The following is a 25,276-nucleotide window of genomic DNA, read 5'->3' as shown; positions in this document are numbered from 1 at the left end:
GAAGCCAATTTATAAAAAGGACAGCATCTGACAATTCAAAGTCAAGAGGTCGAGCTAAATAAAATTTAAACTCTTTGATGGCAGCACCTGGGCAAAGGAGCCAACATGACTGGCCAGTGTTAAAAAGGAGCACATTTTTAAGGGTAAAGGGATGTAACTGGAGCACCGGAGAGAATTGAAAGGTCATAGAAGAAAAGATAGCTAGAAAAGGGCATTGGAAGAGATTCAGCTTGTAGATCTAGAGAGCTGGTAATTGTGGAGATGGGCAAAGCAAAGCCTCCTGTACAACGATATTACTCAGGGTATTTATTCCGTATTCCAATATTGAGATTTTGTCATTGGGTCTGTACCCAGTCCTGTAATGCATGAGAAACGGTGTGTTGTACAGATAGGACCAACAGAATGGATATCTTGAGTTGCAAGTGTCCACATTGAGAAAGGTTAGAAGAGGCACCTCAGGGCACAGTAAAAATCAGTGGTGGTGGTCTCTACGTTGAGATAAATAATGTGGTGAAAAATAACTTGCACTAGTTTAGTCCGAAACTAAATAAGAGTAGCATAATGGCTTTTTGAAAAACAGCGGAGGCTCCAAGAGAACCAAAATCACTCTTACAAAATTAGTGACTTTGATACAAATGAGTCGAAAGCATTCGACAAGGACACTGTATTAGAATGGGACTAGTGAGATGCTCATATACAAGCGTACACACTCACTCCACACTGCAGGCATGATCTGAATCCCTTATTGTACTGCCATCTCTGTGCTTGATGCACATTCTCAGTATTGTCTTAATGAGCAGATTGATTTTTTTTAAAAACCCCTTCCAGCTTGAATGCGATTGGAAAATCATCTTGGCATTGGCCAATAATATAAATTCTTGGATTTGCAGCTTTAAACTGCAAAATTATACTGTATTTTGACCCAACGTTGCTTATATATTTCTAGTTTGTGAGTGGGTTTGCCACAAGACTAAGACCAGTTGTAATGGTAGGGCTGGAACTCTGATTGCATGATGCCCAGCAGTCAGACTAGTTCACATACTGCTTCCAATAGCCCAGTGGAATGACTGTCATACATCAGGCTAAAGGTGGGAAGCATTACTGCAGTGGATGCTATAATGCTTTCTCTCTCGCTCTACTGTTTCTAATGAGTAATGGACTGGACACAAACCTTTTTTTAAAAAATAGTTTTATTCAAATTTTTCACTTTATATAATATCAAAAAAAAAGAATAACCCACAAATACACACATAAACGCCCCAAGACATAAACGAACCCCTCACACCCCAGTCCATCCCCATTAACTTATCACCCTCCCTGCGCTGGGTCTCACTCTATACCTCATCATCTAATATGGGCCCAAACTCCTCCTCCCACCTATCCTTAACCCCCTCCACCGACACTGAATCCTCCAACATAATCCTTCCATTAATACCGGAAATGCTCCCTTCCTCTGGCCCTGTGAGTGAAAGTGGAATGTCTTCAAAGTGGAAACAACCACTGGATTTGCCGAATACTTTGTCGGTGAGAACGGGAGTGTGACCGTCGCGAGGCCGTCGTTAAGCCCTCTGACAAGACCCTCTTCACGGCTTCTACTCCATCTGCACCCACGTGGCTCCTGGACCACACCACCAACCCAACACCTTCTCCGCATTAGCTGCCCAGTAATAAAATATCAGGTTCGGCAACGCCAAGCCTCCTGACTGTCTATCCCTTTGAAGGACTGCCCTATGAATCCTCACGTTCTTGCCCACCCAAATTAAGGACGTAATCAACTTCCCAACTCCCCCAAAAAATGATTTGGGGAGAAAGGCCAGCAAATGCTGAAACTAAAACAAAACTCTTGGAAAAATGTTCATCTTAGTGACTGGACCCTGACCGCCATGGACAGAGGACGATTATTCCACCTTTGCAGATTGGTCTTGATCCCAACTACCAAGCTCGTGTAGTTCAGTTTATGGAGGTGGGCCCAGTCCCGGGCCACTTGGACCCCTAGATACCTAAAGCTGTAACCAGCCTAGATTGACTCCCCTCCCCGGGGGGTTAACTGGAAAGCACTCACTCTTTCCAAGTTTAGCTTGTATCCTGAAAAAGAGCCAAAGCACCTCAGCAGTTCCATGATATCGCCCATGGTGGTGACCGGATCCGTCACATAAAGTAAAAGATTGTCAACATACAGGGACACCCTCTGCTCCACCCCTTCCTTCATTATCCCTCTTCACTTACTGATTCTCTCAAGGCGGTGGCCAAAGGCTTCTATTACCAATGCAAACCAGAGGAGGGACATGGGGCACTCCTGTCTCGTTCTCCTATTTAATTGGAAGTGCCCTGAACTCATGGTATTGGTGCGGATACTAGCTGATGGGGCCTTGTACAGCAGTCCTATCCAAGACACAAACTTGGGCCCCAACCCGAACCTCTCCCAAGACCACAAAAAGATTCCCCCATTCTACCCTATCAAATGCCTTTTCAGCATCCATTGAGACTGTTACCTCTGGTTCGGGCCCTCAGATGGGGGGAAACAGCACATGGAGCAATTGCTGTACATTAGACGACTGGCCTTTGACAAAACCCGTCTGATCCTCCCCAATAACCAGAGGACGCCATGGTTCCAACCTCAGTGCTCACACCTTGGCTAGTATCTTGGCATCCACATTAAGTAGGGAAATAGGATGGTGCGACCCACATTCCACAGGGTCCTTTACCTTTTTTAATAGAAGCGAATCAGCGTCTCAAGCAGGGAACCCCATGTTACCGAGTCCTCGAACATCCCCACCAAAAACAGCACCAGCTGTCCTGCAAACATCTTGTAAAATTCCACTGGGAACTTATCTGGTCCCAGGACCGTTCCTGTCTGCATCTGCCATATTGCTGTCAAGTCCTCCTCTGTGCCCAAAGGTTCCTCCAACCCTCATGCTCTTCCCTACTTCCTGCTTGCCAGGAGCTCTGGGATGGGGTCATTCGAGTACCTGCGGTCTACTTCCAAGATGTACCAACTTTTTGTTGATACAACCATCTACCAACTTTTGGCATTACTCCCTATCTATATGCGCTTTGTGCAAAATGATCTCAATTCTAATCACTGCTTTTAGGGACTCCCATAGAACCGAGGCCAAGACCGACCCATTCCCATTAAACCCCCCGCACTCGTCTATTGTCCTTGATGTCCGTCTACAAAACCCCACATCCAGCCTCCATGCTGGTGCTGAACCAAACCTCCCTCTAATACCAGATGTACAAGAAGTGGAGCATGGTCCAAGATGACTATCTTGAGTACTCCGCTTTCCTCACCCTAGGCAGAAGCGACCTTCCCATCATAAAAATATTATCATCGAATATACTTCATGTGCTAGGGAGAAAAATGAAACTTCCTTACCCTCAGGGTACATTAACCACCATAGATCTGTGCAACCCCTCCCTCCCCATCTCCTCCATAAACGGCAGCAACATCTTTGCCACCTCCGAAGAGGTCAATTACTTTGGCTTAGACCTGTCCAGTTTCGGTTCAAAACACAATTCAAGTCTACTCCTGGAATCAACTGATAAAACCATAGAATCCCTACAGTGCAGAAGGAGCCCATTCACCCCCATCGCGTCTGTACCAACCCTCTGAAAGAGCACCTTACCTAGATCCACTCCCCTGCCCCAACCCCACAACCCCACCAAAACTACACATCTTTGGACACTAAGGGGAATGTGTCTGCGTAGGTTTCCTCCGGGTACTCCAGTTTCCTCCCACAAGTCCCGAAAGACGTGCTGTTAGGTCAATTGGACATTGAATTCTCCCTCTGTGTAAATCGGGGGGTGGCAATCCTGGTGGGGAAGAGGGTGTCGTTTGAGGCGTCAAATGTGGTGGCAGACAGCGGCGGGAGGTATGTGATGGTAAGCTGCATGGGGAGCGGGTGGTGATGGTCAATGTATACGCCCCGAATTGGGTCCACTCTATCCAGGCCACGTAATATCCTGTAAGTTTCAATAAGACCACCCCCCCTCATCCTTTTAAACTCCAACCAGTACTGACCCAGAGTCCTCGACCGTTCCTCATACAACAAGCTCTTTATTCCAGCGATCATTCTTGTGAAGCACCTGTGGACCCTTTCCAAGGCCAGCACATCCTTCCTTAGATATGGGTTCAAAACTGCTCACATTACTCCAAATGGGGTCTGACCAGAGCCTTATATAGCCTCAGAAGTACATCCCTGCTCTTGTATTCTAGCCCTCTCGACATGAATGCTAACATTGCATTTACCTTCCTAACTGCCGACTGAACCGGCACGTTAACCTTAAGAGAATTGTGAACAAGGAATCCCAAGTCCCTTTGTGCTTCTGATTTCCTTATCATCTTCCCATTTAGAAAATAGTCTATGCCTCCACACACTGGCACCTGTGGGGGGCGGAGAATTTGGGACACAGCAGGGGCGGGCTTGACGCACGCCCCGGGCGATTCTTCGACCCAGCGGGGGGTCGGAGAATCCTGCCCCGGTTCTTTACACAGAGTGGTGGGTGCGTGGAATGCACTGCCAGCAGAGGTGGTGGAGTCAGGAGTCATTAGGGACATTTAAGCGACTCTTGGACAGGCACATGAACAGCAGTAAATTGAAGGGGTGTAGGTTAGGTTGATCTTGGATTAGGATAAGTGGTTGGCACAACATCGTGGGCCGAAGGGCCTGTGCTGTACTGTTCTGTGTTCTATGCCTGAGAGAAACACCTGGTTCACTCAGCCCTTTTGGAGCTCAGCAGGACTCACCTGCAGGTGGGTCTCCTGCAGAAGCACCACATCGGCCCTTAAATTCTTTAGATGCGAGAAAACACTCGATCTTTCCTCCGGATCCCCCAAACCTGTAACATTCCAACAAGTGACTAATCTGTTTGGAGGTCTCTGATCCCCCCCCCCCCCCCCCTCCCCTTCACTCCCTCTCAAGTCAGCCATTTCCACTGCAAGGAATTATCCCCTTCTTCCTCCCAAGTTCCTACAACCAAGGCCCACCCAAGATGGCAAACCTATAAGGTGGGACAAAGAAAAACCGTCATCAATCTACACCCCCCCCCCCCCCCCTCAACTTTCAACTCAAAAACCTGCCAACTACCCCCTATCGAACAATGTTCCCTCCTTACCATCCCCCAACAAACAACCCCTCTCGGCACATCGAAACCTGTCCAAGGGGCTGCCGCGCTCCCCCAACCCCACTCCTATTCACTGGCTAAAATCTAACAGCTAGTGAGGTAGCCCTCCCTCACCCCGAGCCAGTGCCAACACACCCCCAGCCAGGACCCACACCGAAAGAACAATGAAAAGAGTCAGAAACTTCCCCACCCACCCCGCTACAAAAGAATAACAGAAAGCAAAGCCTTTACAATTCTCAACCTTCTACCATGGGCCATATATTATCCACATTGCTGCACACTGGGCTAAATCACTGGCTTTTAAAGCAGACCAAGGCAGGCCAGCAGCACAGTTAAATTCCCGTACTAGCCTCCGGAACAGGCGGCGGCGGAATGTGGCGACTAGGGGCTTTTCACAGTAACTTCATTGAAGCCTACTCGTGACAATAAACGATTTTCATTTCATTTAACCAATACCCCCAACTTCTTTGGCCATCACTCCCCAGCAACATATACACTCCAATACACAACAGTAAATTGCAGTTAACCAAACATATATACAAAAATATTAAAACATCCCCAAACAATTCCATCCCTTCAAAGTCTGATTCAAACCCTCTTGATTCAGTAGGCCTTGTCCTTTGACGAAAGCCTCCGCCATCTCGAAAAAGTTATCCTTTGAGTTATGCCTGATTCAATCTCACCACGTACAATACATCAAAACGTACTCAGCTTTTGTCCAATGCCAACTTCGCTCTATTAAATGCCGCATGCCTCTTTTCTAACTCTGCTCCAACACCTTGATAAATTTGGATGCTGCTTCCTTCCCACTTCATATCCCGGTTTTCTTCAGTCCATTTCAGGACCTGCTCCTTTTTCTGGGAGATGTGGAAACAAACTATCAGAGCCATGACGGCTCATTCGCCCGTGGCCTCAGTCGGAGTGTTCGGTGGCCCTATCCAGATCAGGAAGAGGACATTTGTTCATTCCCGTCTCCCCCAACAACTTTGCAAACATCTGGACAAAGTACTTGGTCGGTCTTGGGGCCCTCCACCCCCTCTGCCAACCCCACGATCCTGAGGTTCTGCCTCCTCGACCTGTTCTCCGGGCCCTCAACTTTTGCCCTCAGAGCCTTATCCCTCTCATTCACCACCAGCATTTCAGCTTCCAGCGAGGCTAGTCGGTCGCTATGCCGTAACAATGTCTCCTGCACTGCCTTCAGCACCTCTCTATGCTCTTTCACTGCCTCCGAAATCCTTCCCAATCTCTCTCTCTTACCGGGCCCAGCGTGCCTTCAACAGATTTTTTGAGGGTCTCCATCATCTCCCTCCCTTGCCTTTCAAAGTGCTTGCCACATTGTCTCTTGAACTTGAGTGCCATTACCTCAGTCAGCATTTCTACTGTGATAGGTCCCACCCGTCGAGATCGCCTCCGCCATCTTTCCTCCCAATGAGCTTCACACCTTCTCTGTCTCCCCAAAGGGCTACCACTTGTACCCTTCATTCCAACAATCTTTTTCATAGCTTTTGACATATTTCCGTCAAATACAGTTAGATGAGCCGCGTTTGTCAACCAATTTTCCCCTGGAACCAGGCTAAAAGGACCAATAAACAAGGACTCTGGCAGGAGCTACCTGCCAGAATCATAGAATTTACAGTGCAGAAGGAGTCCATTCGGCCCATCGAGTCTGCACCGGCTCTTGGAAAGAGCACCCTACTTAAGCCCACGCCTCCACCCTATCCCCGTAACCCAGTAATCCCATCTCATCTTTTTGGACACTAAGGGCAATGTATCATGACCAATCCACCTAGCCTGCACATCTTTGGACTGTGGGAGGAAACTGGAGCACCCGGAGGAAACCCACGCAGACACGGGGAGAACGTGCAGACTCCGCACAGATAGTGATTAGATGTGTGGGCCAACGTGTGTGAATGAGCTGTAATTGCCAGTTAAACCTGTCGCCATTAATTTTGCAACAATGGCACTCTCCAGAAGGCCTTATTGAATAGCGGCAGATTAGGTCCCTGAATTTAATAAGACTGCCCAACAATTTAATTACAGGAAAATTGTCGGCACTTTCAAAAAGATCTGGAGAAACTAATGATGGAAGATGGGAGGGAATTGTTCAAGCTGCAAGAGGATAATGAAGCTGGGAGAGAGCAGATTGTGTGGGAAGAGGAGGGGAGACTGTGACTGAATTGAATGAGAGGGAGGAGCAGGGTCTTGTAGGGATTAGGGAGAGATTGTGGGGAGGGCGTTTAGGGACTGGGCATGAATAAATTGTTCAAAGAGAGAAGGGGTGACTAAGGCTTGAGGGAAGAGGTAGTGAGTGGAGAACAAGAGGGAGGATTGTGAGTTGAATAGCTTGTTGGGGCGGATTGGGGGTTGAACTTTGAGTGATTCTGCAAAGGTAATCCTGACAGCGATCTTGGGACCCGAGTGAACTGAACCAATATTGAACTGTGTTAACAAATCAGTACAAAACAAGTCCGAGAAAGTCATTATCAAACCCTACAGAAATGGGTTTAAAGTAATGTTTTGGGCAGAAGGCACGGGGTAGTAGAATCTTCAATTTGAAGAATGTTACAGGTCCCTCTGGGCGACCCCACAAGTGACCAGATTTGGTTCATTCAATTTCTTAATTTTTAACGCTGGAATTTAAACGACGGGGATAGAATTCGACAGGATCATCAGGGCCCCGAATTGAGCTCAATTCTGGGTTGGGGACCTATGGCAAAACATCACTTGCGATCTTCCCATTGACTGGCAATTAAGAAGTGGCAGATCAAGGAAGTGGAAGGGCTTATGCGATATCCGGCTAGCAGCCCCATTGGGAAAGGTGGTTGCTGCTGAGGCAGGCGAGAGACCACAGGAACACTTCAAAATGGAGGTACTCTCTGCAGGATTGTAAAAGGTTTTAAATCTCTCACGGTCACAGCTTTCTGTCACACCACACACACGCCAAACACACTCACATACACACCACACACACCATACACTTCGAACATAATAATAATCTTTATTAGTGTCACAAGTAGGCTTATGTTAACACTGCAATGAAGTTACTGTGAAAATCCCCCAGTCGCCACACCTGTTCGGGTACACAGAGGGAGAATTCAGAATGTTTAATTCACCTCACAAGCACGTCTTTCGGGACTTGTGGGAGGAAACTGGAGCACCCGGAGTAAACCCACGCAGACACAGGGAGAACTTGCAAACTCCACACAGCTAGTGACCCAAGCCGGGAATCGAACCTGGGACCCTGGCGCTGTGAAGCTAATCACCGTGCTACTGTGAAACCCAATATATACAGTAAGAAGTCTTACAACACCAGGGGTTAAAGTCCAACGGGTTTATTTGGAATCACTAGCTTTCGGAGACAGCTCCTTCTTCAGGTAAGTGATGAAAGGAGCTGTGCTCCGAAAGCTAGTGATTCCAAATAAAGCTGTTGGTCTTTAACCTGGTGTTGTAATACTTCTTACTGTGCTCACCCCAGTCCAATGCCGGCATCTCCACATCATGGCTACCCAATATATACACATGATACACACAGCAACCACACGAATACCAACCACACGCGTGCACAAACTAAACATGCACACACACCAACCAACCAGGCGCGCGCGCGCACACACACCAACTCACGCACACACACCAACTCACACACACACAAGCTAACCATGCGCACACATACACACCAACCAACCACACGTGCACACCCACCCACTCACACAAACACACACACCCACCCGAGCAGCCCAGATGCTGCCTCTCAGCTGGAGCTTTTTAAACCTTTATGTACCATTACTTAATTCAAATTGCCAAAGCTAAATATTAGACAAAATTACTTATTGTTTTGCCACATCAATTCCCCCTTTCTGTTTTTGTACCAGATGAGCTTTTGACAACACACCAGACTAACCACCTCAGTAATCAGTGTTGACACATTCTTCATCGTCACAGCTTTTGCCATATGTTTACAATCCCACAATAAGGCACACACAAACTGAACACTGTAGGCTGTCCTTAAGTTTGAAGATGTAGGTTAAAGATTTTCTTTCAGTTGCTGAATAAGAAATATCACCTGTCAGTAGCAGTGAAACATGGGTACTTCGTCCTACCCAGAAGCATTTATCTAGCTCAGTATAACATCAGTGCTGAGACTAATTTATCCTTATCAACTGTGAAAGGTCAGAGATGATTGAGAACAAACTCTTAACAGGGCCTGCACATTCTTCAGCTTTACAAAGGCATCATTGGCTCCAATCACTTGGATGGGTTTTGTGGACTGGATTAGCTGTATTACTGTAAATCCAGGAATTAAGGTGCGGTCAGTCTTTTTAGGAGCCTGGTTGGGCTTCCATTTCTCTGACTAGACTATGACCTAATTACAATCTGGGCTTTGTAGGTGTTACTTGTTTCAACTTGTTTTACTTAACCGGGTCATAGGTGAGGTGTGTCTTCCATTAGCAAGTTTATTGCTCCAGTGACTACACCTGAAAAGCAATTAGTTGGTAGTGAAGCTATTTTGAATGGCCTGAGGGGGCTGCAAAGCTTTGCATAAATGGTGATAGCATCATTATCTGTACAGGTGTCATCCTACAACTGGCGGAAAGGAATCAACTGCTGAGTTGTGCTGGTCTTCAATCCAGTGCAGAGCTTCACACTGCTGGCTGTATTAGATGTAGAGCATGACTGGGTTTGTGCACTAACCAGTATCTGCCAAGAACCTTTGGTCAGGTTGACCGATACCAGATAATTCTCCAGACTTCCTGTTAAAGAGGCAGTGAGTAATTATTGACTTCCCTCATTATTTTGTTTCCAGTGGTTTATAGTCACATTGGCCATGTCCTTCTTTGGGCCCAATGACTTGGGAGTGACTCTAGATCGTGGGGAAGGCTCTGGCAGTGACCCAGGTTTGTGATGTCAGGAAGGCTCTGCGAGTGACCCAGGATTGTGATGTGGGAAAGGGTCTGAGAGTGACCCAGGATTGTGATGTGGGAAAGGGTCTGAGAGTGACCCAGGATTGTGATGTGGGAAAGGGTCTGAGAGTGACGCTGGATTGTGATGTCGGGAAGGCTCTGCGAGTGACCCAGGATTGTGATGTCGGGAAGTCTCTGCGAGTGACCCAGGATTGTGATGTGGAGAAGGCTCTGTGAGTGACCCAGGATTGTGATGTGGAGAAGGCTCTGTGAGTGACCCAGGATTGTGATGTCGGGAAGGCTCTGCGAGTGACCCAGGGATTGTGATGTCGGGAAGGCTCTGTGAGTGACCCAGGATTGTGATGTCGGGAAGGCTCTGCGAGTGACCCAGGATTGTGATGTGGAGAAGGCTCTGCGAGTGACCCAGGATTGTGATGTCGGGAAGGCTCTGCGAGTGACCCAGGGATTGTGATGTCGGGAAGGCTCTGTGAGTGACCCAGGATTGTGATGTCGGGAAGGCTCTGCGAGTGACCCAGGATTGTGATGTCGGGAAGGCTCTGCGAGTGACCCAGGGATTGTGATGTCGGGAAGGCTCTGCGAGTGACCCAGGGATTGTGATGTCGGGAAGGCTCTGTGAGTGACCCAGGATTGTGATGTCGGGAAAGGGTCTGCGAATGACCTGGATTGTGATGTGGGGAAAGGGTCTGGGAGTGACCCTGGATTATGATGTGGGGAAGGGTCTGGGAGTGACCCTGGATTATGATGTGGGGAAGGGTCTGGGAGTGACCCTGGATTGTGATGTGGGGAAGGGTCTGGGAGTGACCCTGGATTGTGATGTGGGGAAGGCTCTGCAAGTGATCCAGGATTGTGATGTGGGGAAGGGTCTGGGAGTGACCCTGGATTGTGATGTGGGGAAGGCTCTGGGAGTGACCCTGGATTGTGATGTGGGGAAGGCTCTGCGAGTGACCCAGGATTGTTATGTGGGGAAAGGGTCTGGGAGTGACCCTGGATTGTGATGTGGGGAAGGGTCTGCGAATGACCTGGATTGTGATGTGGGGAAGGGTCTGGGAGTGACCCTGGATTGTGATGTGGGGAAGGGTCTGCGAATGACCTGGATTGTGATGTGGGGAAAGGGTCTGGGAGTGACCCTGGATTGTGATGTGGGGAAAGGGTCTGGGAGTGACCCTGGATTGTGATGTGGGGAAAGGGTCTGGGAGTGACCCTGGATTGTGATGTGGGGAAGGGTCTGGGAGTGACCCTGGATTGTGATGTGGGGAAAGGGTCTGGGAGTGACCCTGGATTGTGATGTGGGGAAGGGTCTGCGAATGACCTGGATTGTGATAAGGCCATAAGACATTGAAGCAGAATTAGACTACTCGCCCATCGAGTCTAATCTGCCATTCAATCATGGCTGATATTTTCTCATCCCCATTCTCCTGCCTTCTCCCCATAACCCCTGATCTCCTTATTGATCAAAAACCTATCCAGATCTGTCTTAAAGACACTCAGTGATTTGGCCTCCACAGCCTTCTGCGGCAAAGAGCTCCACAGATACACCACCCTCTGGCTGAAGAAATTCCTCCTCATCTCTGTTTTAAAGGATCGTCCTTTTAGTCTGAGATGGTGTCCTCTCGTTCTAGTTTTCCCTACAAGTGGAAACATCCTCTCCACGTCCACTCTATCCAGGCCACACAGTATCCTGTAAGTTTCAATAAGATCCCCCCTCATCCTTCTAAACTCTAATGAATACAGACCCAGAGACCTCAACCGTTCCTCATATGACAAGCTCTTCATTTTAGGGATCATTCTTTTGTACCTCCTCTGGACCCTTGCCAAGGCCAGAACATCCTTCCTTTGATAAGGGGTCCAAAACTGCTCACAATACTCCAAATAGGGTCTGACCAGAGCCTTGTATAGCTTCAGAAGTACATCCCTGGTCTTATATTCTAGACCTCTCGACATGAATGCTAACATTGCATTTGCCTTCCTAACTTGTCGTCTGAACCTACACGTTAACCTTAAGAGAATCATGAACAAGGACTCCCAAGTCCCTCTGTGCTTTAGAAAACAGTCTGTGCCTCCATTTCTCCGTCCAAAGTGCATAACCTCACGCTTTTCCACATTGTATTCCATCTGCCACTTCTCTGCCCACTCTCCTAGCCTGTCCCAGTCCTTCTGCAACCCACCTGCTTCCTCAATACTACCTGCCCCTTGACAGATCTTTGTATCATCTGCAAACTTAGCAACAGTGCCTTCAGTACCTTCTTCCAGATCATTTATTAGGGGCAGCACGGTAGCATGGTGGTTAGCATAAAATGCTTCACAGCTCCAGGGTCCCAGGTTCGATTTCCGGCTGGGTCACTGTCTGTGCGGAGTCTGCACGTCCTCCCCGTGTGTGCGTGGGTTTCCTCCCGGGTGCTCCGGTTTCCTCCCACAGTCCAAAGATGTGCGGGTTAGGTGGATTGGCCATGCTAAATTGCCCTTAGTGTCCTAAAAAATAAGGTTAATGGGGGGGGTTGTTGGGTTACTGGAATAGGATGGATACATTGGCTTGTAGGGTGATCATTGCTCGGCACAACATCGAGGGCCGAAGGGCCTGTTCTGTGCTGTACTGTTCTATGTTCTATATATTGTGAAAAGTTGTGGTCACAGCACCGACCCCTGAGGCACACCACTAGTCACCGGCTGCCATCCTGAAAAAGACCCCTTTATCCCCACTCTCTGCCTTCTGCCAGTCAGCCAATCCTCTATCCATGCCAGGATCTTATTCTTAACACCATGGGCTCTTAACTTATTTAACAGTCTCCTATGCGGCACCTTGTCAAATCTAACTAAACCATGTCCATTGGTTCTCCTTTGTCTAATTTCCTTGTTACTTCCTCAAAGAACTCTAACAGATTTGTCAGACATGACCTCGCCATGACGAAGCTGTGCTGACTCAGTCCTATTTTATCATGCACTTCCAAGTACTCCATGATCTCATTTTTAATAATGGACTCTAAAATATTACCAATGACTGGAGTCAGGCTAACCGGCCTATAATTTCCTGTCTTCTGCCTCCCTCCCTTCTTAAACAGCGGTGTTACATTAGCCCCTTTCCAGTCCTCTGGGATCCTTCCTGCCTCCAGTGATTCCTGAAAGATCATCACCATTGCCTCCACAATCTCCTGAGCTATCTCTTTTAGAACCCTGGAGTTTAGTCCATCCGGTCCAGGTGATTTATCCACCTTCAGACTTTTCAGTTTCCCCAGAACCTTCTCCTTAGTAATGGTCACTGTACTCACCTCTGCCGCCTGGTTCTCCTGGAGCACTGGCATCCCACTGGTGTCTTCCACCGTGAAGACTGATGCAAAGTAACTGTTCAGTTCGTCTGCCATTTCTTTGTTTCCTATTATTACTTCTCCAGCCACATTTTCCAATGGCCCAATGTCTATTTTTGCCTCTCTCTTACCTTTTATATATTGAAAAAAAACTCTTCCTATCTGCCTTTATATTACCAGCTAGCTTGCACTCATATTTCACCTTCTCCCCCTTGCAGCTTTTTTAGTTGTCCTCTGTTCGCTTTTAAAGGCTTCCCAATCCTCTGGCTTCCCAATAATCCTTGCCACTTTGTATGCTTTTTCTTTAGCTTTTATGCTGTCCTTGACTTCCCTCGTCAACCATGGATGCCTTGTCGTCCCCTTAGCATGTTTCCTGCTCCTTGGGATGAATTTCTTGTTGTGCCTCCCGAATAACCCCCAAAAACTCCTGCCATTGCTGTTCCACTGTCTTCCCGGCTGGCTCCTTTTCCAATCAACTCTGGCCAGCTCCTCCCTCATGTCTTTGTAGTTACTTTACTCAATTGTAATATGTCACATCTGGGGCGGGATTCTCCGACCCCACGCAGGGTCCGAGAATTGGCGGGAAGCGGCGTTATTTCCGCTCCCGCAGGTTTTCGAATTCTCCCGCCGGTAAAAAACCGGCGTTGTGCAAATCCCGTCGGCAGCCTGTGAAAACAGCTGGCGCCGGCGGGATTTCATTTTATTTGCACTGACCTTAAATCTCCGGCCCGAATGGGCCGAAGTCCCGCCGACGTGGCCACGGGTCACGTCGGCGAAAATCACAGTTGATTTAAAACGGCGTCAACCATTGATGATGGTTGACGCCGTTCAGTGTCGGGGGTGGGGTGCGGCATTGGGGGGGGGGGGGGGTGGGTTGCGGCATTGGGGGGGGGGGTGGGTTGCGGCATTGGGGGGGGGTGGGTTGCGGCATTGGGGGGGGGTGGGTTGCGGCATTGGGGGGGGGTGGGTTGCGGCATGGGGGGGGTGGGTTGCGGCATGGGGGGGGTTGCGGCCATCGGGGGAGTGGGTTGCGGCCATCGGGTGGGGTTGCGGCCATCGGGGGGGGTTGCGGCCATCGGGGGAGTGGGTTGCGGCCATCGGGGGGGTTGCGGCTATCGGGGGAGTGGGTTGCGGCCATCGGGGGGGTTGCGGCCATCGGGGGAGTGGGTTGCGGCCATCGGGGGGGGTTGCGGCCATCGGGGGGGTTGCGGCCATCGGGGGGGTTGCGGCCATCGGGGGGGTTGCGGCCATCGGGGGAGTGGGTTGCGGCCATCGGGGGAGTGGGTTGCGGCCATCGGGGGGTTGCGGCCATCGGGGGGGGTGGGTTGCGGCATCGGGGGGGTTTGGGGGCAGCGGCGGGCAGAGAGGGGGGGGCAGCGGCGGGCAGAGAGGGGGGCACCGGCGGGCAGAGAGGGGGGGGCGACGGATGCCCGGGGCCAACGCACCGTCGCCCCCCCCCCCCTGTACGCCGCTGCCCCCTACCCTAACCACCCCCCCCCTCACCACCCCTACCTCCCTCCAACGCCCCTACCCCCCTCCCCACCACCCCTACCCCCCTCCAACGCCGCCCCCCATCTCTCGCAACGCCGCAACCCCCCCCCCCTCAACGCCGGGTCCCCCCCCCCCCCTCAACGCCGGGTCCCCCCCCCCCCCCCAACGCCGGGCCCCCCCCCCCCCTCAACGCCGGGTCCCCCCCCCCCCCTCAACGCCGGGTCCCCCCCCCCCCCTCAACGCCGGGTCCCCCCCCCCCCTCAACGCCGGGTCCCCCCCCCCCCCTCAACGCCGGGTCCCCCCCCCTCAACGCCCCCCCACCCTCAACGCCACAACCCACACCCCGTCCCCCTCCCTCTGAAGGCCGGTACCCACACCCCCCCCTCTCTCCTCCTCCCCCCCTTCCTTCCTCCTCCCCCCCTTCCTTCCTCCTCCCCCCCTTCCTTCCTCCGTTAGTGGGGGGGGGTGCGGCGTTAGTGGGGGGGGTGGGTGCGGCGTTGGAGTGGGGTAGGGGTGGTGAAGGGGGTAGGGGTGGTGAGGGGGGGGGTTGGGGTAGGGGGCAGCGGCGGACAGAGGGGGGGGGGGCGACGGTGCGTTGGCCCGGGCATCCGTCGCCCCCCCTCTCTGCCCGCCGCTGCCCCCAAACCCCCCCCCCCCCCAAATGCCGGAACACACCCCCCCCCCCCCCAAATGCCGGAACACAACCCCCCCCCCCCCCAAATGCCGGAACACACCCCCCCCCCCCCAAATGCCGGAACACCCCCCCCCCCCCCCAATGCCGGAACACACACACCACCCCCCCCCCCAATGCCGGAACACAACACCCCCCCCCAATGCCGGAACACACACCCCCCCCCCCCCCCATGCCGGAACACACCCCCCCCCCCCAATGCCGGAACACACACCCCCCCCCCCCCCCAAAATGCCGGAACACCCCCCCCCCAAATGCCGGAACACACCCCCCCCCCCCCAAATGCCGGAACACACACACCCCCCCCCAATGCCGGAACACACCCCCCCCCCAATGCCGGAACACACCCCCCCCCCCCCCAAATGCCGGAACACACCCCCCCCCAATGCCGGAACACACACCCCCCCCCCCAAATGCCGTAACACACCCCCCCCCCCCCCCAAATGCCGGAACACACACCCCCCAAATGCCGGAACACACCCCCCCCCAAATGCCGGAACACACCCCCCACCCCCCAAATGCCGGAACACACACCCCCACCCCCCCAAATGCCGGAACACACACCCCCCCCCCAAATGCCGGAACACACACCACCCCCCCCCCCGCCCCCCCCCCCCCCCCCCCCCCCCCCCCCCGTCTCTCTCCTCCTTATCCTCCAAAAAACGCCGGGTCTCACCACTTCCGCAGCTGGTGAAACTGACGCGTATCGCGTCAGTCAGCTGCTAGCCCCTCCGGGAACGGAGAATAGCGGCCTTAAAGAAGGCCCCGGCGCCGGAGTGATTAACACCGATTTTTTTCGCAGGCAACCCGCGTTACGAAGGGTTACGGAGAATCCCGCCCCTGATTCCAGTTTATCCCTCTCAAACTGCAGGGTAAATTCTATCATATTGTGGTCACTGCTCCCTCAGGGTTCCTTCACCATAAGTTCCCTAATCAAGTCTGCCTCATTACACATCACCAAATCCAAAATTATCTGGGAAAGGGTCTACGGGTGACCCAGGATTGTGATTTGGGAAGGGTCTGGTAGCGACTCCGGGTTGTGATTTTCGGAAGAGTCTGGGAGTGACTCAGGATTGTGGGGAAATCTCTGGAAGTGATTCAGGATTGTGCAGAATGGTCTGGGAGTGACTCTGGATTGTGGGGAAGTGTTTGGGAGTGACGGGATATTGGGAAAATATCTGGGAGTTACTCTGGATTTTGGGAAAAGAGTGTGGGAGTGACTGGATTGTGGGAAAGGCTCTGGGAGTGACTGGATTGTGGGAAAGGCTCTGGGAGTGACTGGATAGTGGGAAAGGCTCTGGGAGTGACACTGGACTATGAAGTGCGGAAGCTCTGCGAGTGACTCTGGATTATGATATGGGAAGGGTCTGGGAGTAACCCTGGTTTGTGATTTGCAAAAGTGTCTTGGAATGTCTCTGGATATTGTGGGGAAGGGTAATGGAAGTGACTGGATTGTAGGGAAGCGTCTGGGAATGACTCTGAATTGTGAGGAAGGGCCTGGGATTGACTCAACAACATGGCTGGCGTTTAATGCTAGTGAATCCTGGGGGGACTGCATTGATCCTGTGGATGATTATTTCCATGACAGTATATCTGGATCAGAATGGAGTTGTGCCATTGTATTCTGATAAAGGCACTGGTCTCTGGGTGGGTATGTGGCATCTGTAGGGATATTATAGAGAAGCCATTAACTCTCGGAACAATCCTCAGTAGGGCAGCACGGTAGCACATTGGTTAGCACAGTTGTTTCACAGGGTCCCAGGTTCGATTCCGGCTTGGATCACTGTCTGTGCGGAGTCTGCATGTTCTCCCCGTGTCTGTGTGGGTTTCCTCCGGGTGCTCCGGATTCCTCCCACAGTCCAAAGATGTGCAGGTTAGGTGCATTGGCCATGCTAAATTGCCCTCAGTCCAAAAAGGTTAGGTGGGGTTACGGGAATAGGGTGGAGGTATGGGCTTAAGTGGGGTGCTCTTTCCAAGGACCGGTGCAGATTCGATGGGCCGAATGCTCTTTCCAAGGACCGGTGCAAATTCGATGGGCTGAATGGCCTCCTTCTGCACTCTAAATTCTATGATACGATTCTCAGATAAACCAAGCCCCTTCCTACCCACACAAACTGAAGTTCAGGCTGTCATCAATAAAGCAGGTTCCTGCTGATGGATGAAGGTTGCAGATCCTGTGCAGCATACTAAACTGCAGAACCATTCGTGTGTATCTGAACTGGCTGATATTACTTTCCTTTTATCAATATAAGAATCTGCTAAATAACTGTCTTTGTTTAGCTGGGAGGAAATTTGTTACAGAATGGCCATCTTTCTTAGCCTTTTGGAGGCTTGCAGGACAGACGGTGCTGCAGCTTTTCACAGCGTAACAGCTTTATTATTTTGTCAGCAAATGTCACTCTGCAGTCTTAGCGTGTTAAAATCCTCAGTTTCCCCACAAATCCTCATCCTATCAGATAAACTCTGCACCTCATCCAACTCCCCACCCTCACACACACACACTACCCCATCCAACTCCCCACCCTCACACGCCGTACCCCATCCAACTCCCCACCCTCACACACACTGTATCCCATCCAACTCCCCACCCTCACACACACACACACACTGTACCCCATCCAACTCCCCACCCTCACACACACTGTACCCCATCCAACTCCTCACCCTCACACACACTGTACCCCATCCAACTCCCCACCCTCACACACACTGTACCCCATCCAACTCCCCACCCTCACACACACTGTACCCCATCCAACTCCCCACCCTCACACACACACACTGTACCCCATCCAACTCCCCACCTCACACACACTGTACCCCATCCAACTCCCCACCCTCACACACTCTGTGCCCCATCCAACTCCCCACCCTCACACACACTGTGCCCCATTCAACTCCCCACCCTCTCACACACTGTGCCCCATCCAACTCCCCACCCTCTCACACACTGTGCCCCATCCAACTCCCCACCCTCACACACGCCGTACCCCATCCAACTCCCCACCCTCACACACACTGTACCCCATCCAACTCCCCACCCTCACACACACACACTGTACCCCATCCAACTCCCCACCCTCACACACACTGTACCCCATCCAACTCCCCACCCTCACACACACTGTACCCCATCCAACTCCCCACCCTCACACACACACACTGTACCCCATCCAACTCCCCACCTCACACAAACTGTACCCCATCCAACTCCCTACCCTCACACACTCTGTGCCCCATCCAACTCCCCACCCTCACACACACTGTGCCCCATTCAACTCCCCACCCTCACACACACTGTACCCCATCCAACTCCCCACCCTCACACACACTGTACCCCATCCAACTCCCCACCCTCACACACACTGTACCCCATCCAACTCCCCACCCTCACACACACTGTACCCCATCCAACTCCCCACCCTCACACACACACACTGTACCCCATCCAACTCCCCACCTCACACACACTGTACCCCATCCAACTCCCTACCCTCACACACTCTGTGCCCCATCCAACTCCCCACCCTCACACACACTGTGCCCCATCCAACTCCCCACCCTCACACACACTGTACCCCATCCAACTCCCCACCCTCACACACACTGTACCCCATTCAACTCCCCACCCTCTCACACACTGTGCCCCATCCAACTCCCCACCCTCACAAACGCCGTACCCCATCCAACTCCCCACCCTCACACACACACACTGTACCTCATCCAACTCCCCACCCTCACACACACTGTGCCACATCCAACTCCCCACCCTCACACACGCCGTACCCCATCCAACTCCCCACCCTCACACACACTGTAGCCCATCCAACTCCCCACCCTCACACACACTGTAGCCCATCCAACTCCCCACCCTCACACACACTGTACCCCATCCAACCCCTCACACACACTGTACCCCATCCAACTCCCCACTCTCACACACACTGTACCCCATCCAGCTCCCCACCCTCTCACACACACACACACACACACACACACACACTGTACCCCATCCAACTCCCCAACCTCACACACACTGTACCCCATCCAACTCCCCCACCCTCACACACACACATTGTACCCCATCCAACTCCCCACCCTCACACACAAACTCTGCACCCCTTCCAACACCCCACTCTCTCTCTCTCTCTCTCACATACACACACACACACACACACACACAGTGCCCCATCCAACTCCCCACTCTCTCTCTCACACACACACACATACACACACTGTGCCCCATCCAACGCCCCACCCTCACACACGCTGTACCCCATCCAACTCCCCACCCTCACACACACTGTACCCCATCCAACTCCCCACCCTCACACACACTGTGCCCCATTCAACTCCCCACCCTCACACACGCTGTACCCCATCCAACTCCCCACCCTCACACACACTGTACCCCATCCAGCTCCCCACCCTCTCACACACACACACACACACACACACACACACACTGTACCCCATCCAACTCCCCAACCTCACACACACTGTACCCCATCCAACTCCCCCACCCTCACACACACACATTGTACCCCATCCAACTCCCCACCCTCACACACAAACTCTGCACCCCTTCCAACACCCCACTCTCTCTCTCTCTCTCACATATACACACACACACACACACACACACACACAGTGCCCCATCCAACTCCCCACTCTCTCTCTCACACACACACACATACACACACTGTGCCCCATCCAACTCCCCACCCTCACACACGCTGTACCCCATCCAACTCCCCACCCTCACACACGCTGTACCCCATCTAACTCCCCACCTCACCCACACTGTACCACACACAAATCCCCACCGTCACAGACACTGAACCCCACGCAAATCCCCACCCTTACACACACTGTACCCCACGCAAATCCCCACCCTCACACACACACAGTGTACCCCATCCAGCTCCCTACCCTCACACACACACACTGTACCCCATCCATTTCCCCAACTCTCACAAACACACTGTACCCCATTCAACCCCCACCCTTCTCACATACACACAAAACCTCGTCCAGCCCCTCACACACACACACAAGGTACCGCGTCCAACCCCTCAGCCTCATTCTCTCACTCTCACACACGGACACTGTATCTCACTACAACTGTGATCCTTCCCTTTTAGTTTGACAATGGACCTTTCCTTGTGTCTAGGTGGGACGTGTGGAGTTTGGATAGTGGAGGTTCACACGTGCCAACCATGGTTAAAGCAACATAGCAAGCCTGCAACTGCTATCGGAAGCATATGGGTATCAATGAAATTGGTACACCCTCATCATTTCCCCAGTTGGCCGGTTAATACAGTATCTGACATGCAAGTGTAGGCCGAGATGTCTCAACACCTGAAACTGCAATTCATTGGTTGTTTAGCAAAATGCCTCTGAATATGTTGGGAAACACATGCTGTTGAGTTGATTTTTTCTGCTTGGTTTTTGGGGATCTGAAGCATTATTTTCAGCTTGTCTCTTCTCTTGCGTCAGTAAAACCACATCTCCGTTTGGGAAGTTGTGACTTGAAAGTTTGTTGTTGAACCGGGGCTTTCCTCTGAATGACTTTGCAAATGTATCACGCACAACTCCCATTTTGCTCATGGTCATGGTAACCAGTTATCATCCATATCATCACAACTTGGAACTTGAAATCTATCTTGTGTTCTTTCTCTGCAGCCTCCCAAGGTGAAATGTTTGACCAGAATTTGGCACCCCAATATCACCGAGACGGGAGAAATCTGTTTAAGGTATTGCATTTGTTCTCAGATTTTGTTCAGTTACAGCAGGTTTATGGATTTTATGCACATTTTTTAATGAAGAGGTACACATGAAGTGGCCCTTGGGCACTGACCATGTTTGAGCTGACTCCCTGGTTTCCATGGCAGTAACTGTGGAGCTTGCAAACTCAGACGTGGCAGTACGTTTGAGCCTTTTGACTGATCCATTCATCACTGGGGTTAGACGCCTGACTCCTGAGATGGGTTCCAACTGCTGGAAAGCTTTGACAATCTGATCTCCTGTATGGCTTCAAACTTTAAACAAGAAAGCTTTACAGACCATTGAATGATCTGCATTTGACTGCACTCTTACAATCCCTTAGTCTCTTAAGGAAAAGGACAATATAATCAAACGCATAGATGCATTCAATATTTCCATAGGACAGAAATGTATTCTGAGCTTAGAAATGTTAAATTCAGAAATTCCAGACATCAGTCGAATGATCCAGGGTTGTTCCTGAACTCAATCTGATTTAATGATTCATCTTTCGAAAAGCAGTGGGTGTTTATTTGTATATTCCAATTACATAGGAAAGTAGGAATAGATCTTCTCCTTCTTGGGCAGTCCCTCAGGATCAAGGATTACTTGCTTCCATGCTGGTTCAACGTGTTCTGAAAAGATTGATAAGCCTGATCTAATTACATCGTCCCTGGGTGGGTTTAGACCTCTCTGAAGAAGGGATATTTAGAACATAGAACAGTACCGCACAGAACAGGCCCTTCGGCCCTCGATGTTGTGCCGAGCCATGATCACCCTACTCAAACCCACGTATCCACCCTATACCCATAACCCAACAACCCCCCCCTTAACCTTACATTTTAGGACACTACGGGCAATTTAGCATGGCCAATCCACCTAACCCGCACATCTTTGGACTGTGGGAGGAAACCGGAGCACCCGGAGGAAACCCACGCACACACGGGGAGGACGTGCAGACTCCACACAGACAGTGACCCAGCCGGGAATCGAACCTGGGACCCTGGAGCATTGAAGCATTTATGCTAACCACCATGCTACCGTGCTGCCTCATTTGAATGAAGCGTTAATTCTGTTTCTCTCTCCACAGATGCTGTCAGACCTGCTGAGTATTTCCAACACTTTTGGTTTTCATTCTTGGGCTGTGTCCCCTCGGATCAGATTCCCCCACTAGTAGAAATAGGGTAGATTGGGAGAATCTATCTGTTCCCATGATTATCTTAAACTTCAAATACATTACCTCTTAACCTTCTGAATTCCATGGAATACAACTGCAGTTTGTCTAATCTCTTCTTGTAATATAAACTTTGGAGACCAGTTATCTACACGACTCCCTCCAAAATCAATAGGCTGGATTTTATTCTCTCCCTGCTGGGGGCGGGGAAGGGACAACCATCACTTACCCACCTGCATCAATTGGTCTGAAATTTTGATTGGCTCAGGGAGGCGTTGGACAACTTGTCCATCCTTAGGCCTATTGAAGACCTTAGTGGCCAATTAATAGTCCAAAGATGTGCAGGTTAGGTGAATTAGCCATGCTAAATTGCCGCTTAGTGGCCAAATATGTGCCGGTTATGGGGCTACAGGGATAGGACGAACAAGTGGGCCTAAGTAGGGTTCATAGAACATACAGTTCAGAACGAGGCCATTCGGCCCATCGAGTCTGCGCCGACCCACTTAAGCTCTCACTTCCACCCTATCCCCATAACGCAATAACCCCTCCTAACCTTTTTGGACACTAAGGGCAGTTTAGCATGGCCAATCTACCTAACATGCACGTCTTTGGACTGTGGGAGGAAACCGGAGCACCCGGAGGAAACCCATGCAGATATGGGGAGAACGTGCAGACTCTGCACAGACAGTGACCCAGCGGGGAATTAAACCTGGGACCCTGGCGCTGTGAAGCCACAGTGCTAGCCACTTGTGCTACCGTGCTTTCAGAGTCAGTGTGGGCCTAGGTAGGGTTCAAGGTCTGTGGGCCAATGGACTCCTCTGCACGAGAAATTCTATGGTAACGAAGGGTCTTATCCCACCTTTATTGCCAGAGATATTTTACTCATGGTGTGAGGAAGCACAATGCAGGAAGCCTGACAGCTGTAACTGCACAGGGTGGTGTTTGTTGAGAGGAGATCTCCTTACCTGGGCCGATCGGAGGCTCTCTCGCCCCGCCCAAAGTCAACACCATTCCTCGTGTCTCTTGAAACATCCCCCATAACGAGACCCCTGACTCTGGACTTACCCAGATTCTTTGGCTTGGTGGACCAGCCTGTGGTCCTAGCAGCGACCACCACTCCTGGAGATGCTGCTAGGATTGGCTGGCATCCCTCTAAGGAGGGATTTCCTCCTGAGAGAAGAATGGAAGTTTTGCACCCAGCTTTAAATTGCTGCGGGGCAGCCAGCTGTCCGATTCGTAGGCAAACCTTTTAGCCGGTGGGGTGGTCAGGTATTGGGACAGGGTGAATGGAGTGAGAACACGGTAAAATTCAGCCCATTATATCCTTCCAGACGTGTGGTTGCAGTCCTTGGGAAGAATTGGTTCTGATGCTGACAATTGTGAAATGATGTGAGATCAATTCATTGTCACTAGTTTGAACACCAGGGTTTCTTAGAAGGAAGATAGTTAATGTCTCACGTTTCTCATATTATGGACAGAAAAGACTTATTTTGAAATAAAAACAATGCATTGCTAATCTTTCTCTGGTAAGTGTTCAAAGTAAGCATGCAGGTTTTCAGCATTCTTTAATAAATTTATTTTCCAATTAAGAGGCAATTTAGCAGGGCTCACTCGTGCCTGATGCTGTGTCGCCCTTCACTCGCTCTGGGGGATTCCCAGAATCTGGCACATTGTAATTGAAAGTTCTTTTGTTTTTCTGCCTCCATAGATGTTTCAGGCAGTGTCCTATTGGGCCTCCGCCAACACCCCGACTCCCTCCCTCGCCACCACCCTCCTTTCCCCTCTCTCCCACTGCCACTCCTTCCTTTCCCTTCTGTTGGTACAGAGGCGAGACCAGGTGCATTGGTTCTCTTCCCCCCCCCCCCCCCCCCCCCTGTACGTTGGCACTGAGGGGAGGGTACGCTGTTTCACAAAAAATTAGTGTTTGTACCGTTTGGCCTTGTATATATATTTTACTGTTTTAATAAAAAGATATGGCCAATCCACCTACCCTGCACAACTTTGGGTTGTGAGGGAAAACCCACGCAAACACATGGAGAATGGGAAAACTCCACGCAGACAGTGACCCAGAGCCAGGATCGAACCTGGGACCTCAGCACTGTGAGGCAGCAGTGCTAACCACTGCGCCACCGTGCTGTGCTGCCTTTATTCTTTAAATTATTAGAATTGATTTTTAGACCCCCATGTGGTAGACAAAAATATTCCCTTTACACATGTATAAACATTACGTCAGGAATGCCTGTGTCCCCTAAAGTCATCTAAACAATTGGACTCAGTAAGAAATCTATACTGATTAAGATCATTTAAACTCTTGTGGACAAATTCAGTAGTTGATTTCTAAGTATTTGTACTGTCAGTTTTTTCTTGTATTATTTAGTTAATTTCAATTGCTGTAAGTAAATTTGATTTTTAGTTTTAACCTAAAACATACACTGTTGACAGTGGAGTACTTTCACCCTTTGGAGGTATGTGACTGCACCACATTCTGATCAAAATATCTGCAAATTACTGCCATAACAATATTGCACCCATAAGAAAGAGGCAGAAAATCTGCATTTACGTAGCGCCTTTCACAACCTTATGACATACCAAAGTGCTTTACAGCCAATGAAGTGCCTTTTGAAGGGTAGTACGAGGGAAGGTTGCCATTGAGGGGAAATTATACAGCTATTCGACTATTCACCCTCACACTCACGAGAGACCAGACAAAGACTCTTGGAGTTATGAACGAGGTCTTTATTACAGCTATAGCTGGGCTAATGACATTCTAAGCTGGCACGCCAGAGAGTCCTGATTCAAGGGTTACATCGAC

The 25,276-nt window shown here is 50.8% G+C and overlaps 1 protein-coding gene across 5 annotated transcripts in view; it reads left to right on the top strand.

Annotated features, from left to right (window-relative positions):
• The window catches only part of ube2f (ubiquitin-conjugating enzyme E2F (putative)), a 238,460-nt gene that overhangs the window by 163,374 nt on the left and 49,810 nt on the right, over positions 1-25,276 (top strand). For all 5 annotated transcript variants that reach the window (XM_038787937.1, XM_038787936.1, XM_038787935.1 and 2 more), the window contains one exon: positions 21,213-21,283. In XM_038787937.1, coding sequence (XP_038643865.1) covers positions 21,213-21,283 — 71 coding nt within the window. The remainder of the gene's footprint in view (positions 1-21,212; positions 21,284-25,276) is intronic.

This window comes from Scyliorhinus canicula, chromosome 2 (genome assembly GCF_902713615.1).
Source record: "Scyliorhinus canicula chromosome 2, sScyCan1.1, whole genome shotgun sequence".
Classification (NCBI taxonomy): domain Eukaryota; kingdom Metazoa; phylum Chordata; class Chondrichthyes; order Carcharhiniformes; family Scyliorhinidae; genus Scyliorhinus; species Scyliorhinus canicula.
The sequence above is the reverse complement of the archived record's forward strand: the minus strand, read 5'-3'. Positions and strand labels throughout refer to the sequence as shown.